General features: G+C 32.7%; 1 protein-coding gene across 1 annotated transcript; it reads right to left on the reverse strand.

Annotated features, from left to right (window-relative positions):
* Window positions 1-1,647: 1,647 nt before the first annotated feature.
* On the reverse strand, window positions 1,648-5,333 carry LOC111637146. Its single transcript, XM_023382568.1, has 6 exons — window positions 5,098-5,333; window positions 4,766-4,992; window positions 4,597-4,660; window positions 3,931-4,428; window positions 3,576-3,789; window positions 1,648-1,711 (listed from the first exon to the last, which is right to left on the reverse strand). The coding sequence occupies exons 1-6, from the start codon at window positions 5,237-5,239 to the stop codon at window positions 1,648-1,650; spliced, it is 1,209 nt and encodes a 402-aa protein (XP_023238336.1). The 5' UTR covers window positions 5,240-5,333.
* Between the last annotated feature and the right edge of the window lie 1,227 nt (window positions 5,334-6,560).

Raw genomic sequence — 6,560 nt, forward strand, 5'->3', positions numbered from 1 at the left:
TATATAATACTGTACAGACATTAGTAAACTCAATTTACCTGCCTAAACTCTCCGTAGCGTGGCACTGGACGGCAGAAAGTAGTTTGGCTGCCAGATGACGTTTTACCGAATTATAGGAGTTTTTTTTACTATGTTTGTACAGTTACCTTCGCAATTTTTTCGCCGTCATATAGGAATCCGAACTATAAAAACCCGTGTTATGGGGGGTCGACTGTAGTATCAATTGCAACCGATGGAGAGCACCAAGTGTGAAGGTGAAAAAAAGGTTTTGTTTCTGTTAAAAAAAATTTGCATGACGTTTTTTCTTTTCACTGCATATTTCATAAAATGGTTGCTCTCAGGCACTTCACCAGTCAAGAGGCACCTAAATGTTTCAGAATAGGGCTTATACTTAGCCAGTTGTATTATACTTGGCCCTTTTGGCAACATCTTGAGAATTGACCATGATGATTAGATGTCTTCTCCCCCTCAAAGTTCAGTGATAAACAATGTTTACAAATGATATCCATTGGCCCAAGATAATTCTGGGGAAAATCGGACTCGTTATTTTCAGCATCTGCTGAGGCATTCTTAAATGTTAGGTATGTGTCGTTCTCTGCGTCTCTTTGAAGCTGCGTCTATCAAATCGCTGCTGTTCAGTTTCGTTGACTTGTCGCTTTGGTTCACTCGTTTTCTATCCGCATCTGTCGGAAGCCTTTTGCTGTGCTTCCCATTGTTGGTTTCCTGCACACGTCTCTCCCTCTGTCTCGCAGCAGTGGCAGCTTTACGTTCCTCCTCAGTAGCGTATTTCTTTGGTGGTGCCATGAAAGATTTTTCTCTTTTGGATTAATATATGGTGGTTACGACTCGATCAGGGTGTGTATCCGGGGTATCCGCCATTTTTTCAACAAATTTTCCGTGAGTCAATTCGCGACGTTCAATGATTCATGGGATGTTGTAAACGTGAGGCACAAGGTTATTCAAGGCATATAATAATTGTGAAATCTAGCCGGGGGTACTGAGTAGTTTATTACTCTTGTATCACTTAATCGGCTCTCTAGTTGGTGAAACTAGTTCTTTAGTTGTCCAAGAAAATGGCTTTTCCCAATCTAAGGAACTTCGAGTGCAGAGGGACTTACAGTTTAAAATAAAATTTAGAGAGGAATTCGGTGATGGCGAATTCACCTTCTTTCTTGTCAGGACCTGACACCAGTTAATCGAATCTATATTTGCGGATTAACACGCGATTGGATATGATATAGATTTGATTCAGAGAGTTATCAAGAGACATTTCTTTAACAATAATAGAGAAAATTTTAATAAACTAAAATAAACAAAATCATACAAAAATGGAAATAGTTAAAGACAATCTATTTAGAAAATGAATAAATCAAAATATACACGCCGAGAGAGAGAGCTCACAAATTTATAATAAACATACCACCTCTTAGTTGACTTTCTCTTCTTCTTAATTGGTCGATTTTACTTCATTTCTCCAGTTCTCTGAGTTCTGTTCATGGAGAGGTCTCGATAGGCACAAATATAAAATATCTTCCGTAATTCTAAACAAACTTAATTTAACAGGGAAAAATTATGTTTATGTACGTTGGCCTTCTGGATATGATACTATTCCTAACTAAGGGCGTTGGCCTTAGGAGCTTAAATGGACTACGTCTTCCCTTCGTGGGATCTTCTGGCGTACTCCGGACTAAGGACGTTGGCCTTAGTGAACCTATATGGAATACGTCTGGCTTCGATGAGGTCCTACGGCGTACTCCTAAGGGCGTTGGCCTTAGGGAGACAATATGGGATACCTTCTTTCTCTCCGAGATCTTCGGACATACTCCCCGCATTCTGCCAAACTTTGACTATATCTCTTGATTTGTGACCAATTAGTAGCTCTGGATTCTCTCACGTGAATGGATAAAAAGGGGAATTAATGGGGGGTCGGCAATTCCCAGGGTAGTGAGATTTCTAACAGATAAGTTGAAAACAAAGGATGCTTCAGTTTCTGTTAAAGGAAGTGGCTCTTTTATCAGTTTTCCCACGTTAGAAAACTGTTAATTTTACACCAAAATGAAATAATATTTGTCTACAATAATTTTAATTTTATTTTTAAATTGTTAATTAGACCCAGGTTTTATTCAGATCTCACATAATTATTTATACCATTCCGTGGTATAAATAATAAATTCCTATTACAAATAAAAATAATTTATTGTTAATTTAAAATCGTTGCTAGGGCGCCCCTAGTGGGCGTTTTAGGCAATGGTACCGTTACAGATGTGAAAATAACTTATCTATATGTATTGTCGCACCGGCTTCGGTGGAGACTAGCACCATGGTGCGGAGAGTGGCGGAACAAAAAAGAATGATTAAAAAAAAAAGAACAATTCAAAAAAAAATGATTCTGAAGGAAAAGAAGGGATTTGAAAAAAAAAGAACGTTGGAGATTTTTTTTCTTTTAACGAGTTATATAAAGTCTTTGTCGATAGTGTATCTAAAAAGCCTCAGTTTCCGTAAACTGTATTTTGAATTTATATCTCGAGCCCCACAGCTTGTAACAAATTGGTGTCAGGAGTGGGATCTAAATTATTCTGGTTATGCCGAAAGAAGACACTGAAGGGATTTGTACTGTACACGAAGCCAACAGCTACAGCAGGCGACGGATCAGCGGCGTTTTAGTGAATTTTCTGATGGGACATTAGATGGTCAGTAAACAGCTGACTCTGTTTTAACTGCCAGTACCTCTGGCGCTACTGCAGCACCGGCTATGCTGGACCTACCCGTATTCTTGGCGCCGTTACAAGAGCAGACCAGTCAGTTGAAAAATATGCACGAAAAGCAGGCACGTCAAATGAAAGAGCTCCAGCGAGGTCAAGAAGAGCAGGCACGTCAACTGAAGGAACTGCATGCGACGATCAGCAGCAATTTATGACGTGTGTGTCCATATATTTCACTTTTCAGCCAAAACTACACATCGCATATGAATGGTGTTTGTATGTGGTAGTAGCCCCAAGTCTCCATTCGTGCATTATAGTGGTTGCGTCTCGATAGCTATATGGGTGCGGGAGATATGGGCTTGAAAGTGGTTGAAAGTGGAAGATTTTCTATTTCGATTTTTAAAATGTTCGAACCGTTTTAAATTCGAATTGGTTCGATTATAGAACGATTGTAAACGTTCCAGAAAATTGATCAAATTGAAAATAACACACTAAAAATAAAAAATTTTTAGTTAAAAAACAAGTAAAAATTATACTCTTTCTATTTCCGACTTCGAGGATTCTATGAGCCAAAACAAGACAAACAAGTAGCAAGGAACAATCATTATTTTATTAATTTTATCCATATGCATTTCGCCATCTAGGCCTCCTCAGTGGATACATCAGGATGTTATTCGTTGGTTACGTTTTATACCCAACAGCCGTTCCCAGCATGCATCAACAATCATTCCAGCATTCAAATTAAGTAAATTTACATGTTCGGCGATACAGAAATGTTCTACAATTTTTCTTTCTAAGTTATTTTCTATTCTATACAAAATTTTAGTATTTTTTATATTTATATTACAATTAAATTTTCTGCAATGTAAAAACCATGCTGATTCCGTTCTTCTCAGTCTAATGGCTGCCACATGTTCCTTTACTCTCAACTCCAATCTTCTTCCGGTTTCTCCAATGTAATAATTTGGGCTTCCACATGTACATGACATCCTATATACGACACCGGCGATTTTAAATTGGTCTCTGGGCGAATTTTCACTGTTTATTATGCTGATAATGTTTGACATCTTATTCTTTTGGCTCGCAACTATGCATACAGAAAATTTTTTAAATATTGGTTTATATTTTTCAAAAACTTTAGTAACATAAGGAAACTTTACATAAGAAATATCTTCTATGCTGTTTTTAACATTAAATCTACGTTTTAAATATAAATTGTACCACTTACAGAGAATATGCTTCGGATAATCATTTAACTGAAATTTTTTAAACAATTGTTTTACTTCGATGTCTATGTTTTCTTGCTGAGTTGTTCGATTTAGTATCTTTCTCAATTCCATATTAAAGACATTCTTTTTATTTTCTAAAGGACAGTAAGATTTAAAGTTAATAGTTTTACCATTATTACATAGTTTTTCATACTTACTAAATGATACACTTGTTTCTTCTCTTTTTATGGTGACATCTAAGAAATTCATTTTATTTTGTTGTTCATCTTCACTTGTAAACTTTAAATTTTTATGTAATCTATTTGCATATTCCTCAATGTGTTTGGATGAAACTATTTGAGAATCATAAACTATTATTATGTCATCTACATATCTTGCATAATATTTAATACCTGTTAGACTTGAAATTCTTTCATCTATTTTATTCATATAGTTATCAGCCAATTTTGGTCCTATAACCGATCCCATGGCAATACCTTTCTTCTGCCTATAATACTCTGTAGAAATTTTAAAGTAATTATTATTAAATACAAATTTTACAAGTTCTATTATATATTCAGGAACGTTATATGTTTTGAGACTTTCTATTATCATTTCTAAAGTGATAGACGGGTACATAGACTTTATATCCAAACTCATAATACGAAAAGATTTTTTATAGTTACCTTTTAACAATCCGTTAATTAGTTCTTCTGTATTTTGTATACTATAGGTTGATTTCTCCATATTCTGAAAGAAATTTTTTAAAAAACATTCCAAATTATACAAAACAGTTCTTCTAAAATCCACAAGGGGTCTGCAAGTATTACCAGGCTTATGTGTTTTGATTCTTACATTTAACTTAGGTTCTCTTACATTATTAAAGTCCAAAATATTTTTAACTTGATTGGCTGGAATTTCATTCTTATATTTTTTAATTAATTTAGTAAGATTGCTTTTAATTTCTTCAATAGGATTTCTTGGTAATAATTCATAGTCATCCGATGAAATTATTTCTAATTTTTTGGATAACAATTCCTCCTTTTTAATAATCACCAATTGCTTTGATTTATCTGCCATGACTAAAGAAATATGTTTTTTGTTAAAAAATTTGATTAATCTTTTCATTTTTTTAGCTATTTTAACAGCTTTTTTATCTATAATATAACTACTATTTTTATTTTCACCTTTAAATTTGTTTAAATCCTTACTTATGGCTGTTCTTAGTTTTGTTTGTTCTTCTTTACTTCCTGGGAGTTTCCTTATTGCATGTTCTATTTCCGCAATTATTGGCAAATTCTTAGACTGCATTGGAAGATTCATACTCATACCTAAAGAAAGGATTCTTAAATAATCATTTGGTATTTCAACATTTGTAAGATTAATTATTGATTTCTTGATCCATTCTTGTTTTTCAACTGCAGTAGGATAATCAAATTTTTTTGTTAGTTTAACCTGTTTATTTAAAATATATTGATCATGAAGATTATTTTGTATATTATTATCTCTATTATATTTTTTTAAATACTTAAATTTCTTACGTAAGTTATAAATTTCTTTACCTTTCTTTTTAATTGCCTATCTTATTATTAATTTTTCTATTTTCATTACTTTGCTCGTTCGAATATCCTCGAAGTCGAAATAGAAAGAGTATAATTTTACTTGTTTTTAACTAAACATTTATTTTTAGTGTGTTAATATATATATACCGATCCCATTGGTTTTTAATAATTGAATTTTCTATTAAGTTTAAAATTTTTGACTCTAACAACCACCACAAACAGAAAAATTAGGTGTTTTTAAAACATACAAAAATTATAATAACAACATTAAGATATTAAATTTATTTATACTTTTTTGTTAATATGTGATTTGTTTTTTGTTATTATTAATTTTATATTATTAGTTTATTAGAGTAAATTTTATTATTTTAGCTGTAGTGAAATTTTTTGTTCTTTTAAACTGTCTATTTAAGTTAAGATTGTCTTGATTAGTTGTGATATAGTGAAGGGTGTGTTTACATCAGTAAATATAAAATGAAATTATTAATAACAATAATAATCTGTGGTAGTGTAAGTAATACAGGCTTGTGGTACTGGAATACAAACTGAAACAAACAGTTGTTCAATTACACTGTTCTGCAAAAAAAAAATTGTTTTTCTATTTCTGAAAAAATACATTGTGTTCCTAGTTGTACTTTGAGCACTGAATTCAAACCTGTTTTTAGTTTTTTTCTGTCAGGGATAGTTTATGAGTAACCACAATTTTATTTTTTCTTTATGTTTCTGATATAGTGCAGGACACATTAGCTGAAATTCAAGAAAAAAATCAGTTTTTTTATGATGTTATTAAGTTCATCATATTAAGGGAGGTTGGGATCTAACATATAACATATACATCTTAGTGTATTTGCTTTGTAGCATTTATTTCACATGAGCAATTACAGAAAATTGACAAAAATGAGCCACCATATAGTAATGCACATCACTTTTTCTCTTGTATTGAGAATCTTTCTTCTCTCAAATGATATTCCAGCAATAATCTGCTAACATAGAAGGTACCCACTTTTCTTCATAACGCCTTTCTATAGTAGAAATGTCTTTATGGAATCTTTTGCCATGTTCATCCGATACGTCACTACAACTCTCTG

Source organism: Centruroides sculpturatus, unplaced genomic scaffold (assembly GCF_000671375.1).
Source record: "Centruroides sculpturatus isolate CEXI.00-Female unplaced genomic scaffold, Cexi_2.0 scaffold877, whole genome shotgun sequence".
In the NCBI taxonomy this organism is placed as follows: Eukaryota; Metazoa; Arthropoda; class Arachnida; order Scorpiones; family Buthidae; genus Centruroides; species Centruroides sculpturatus.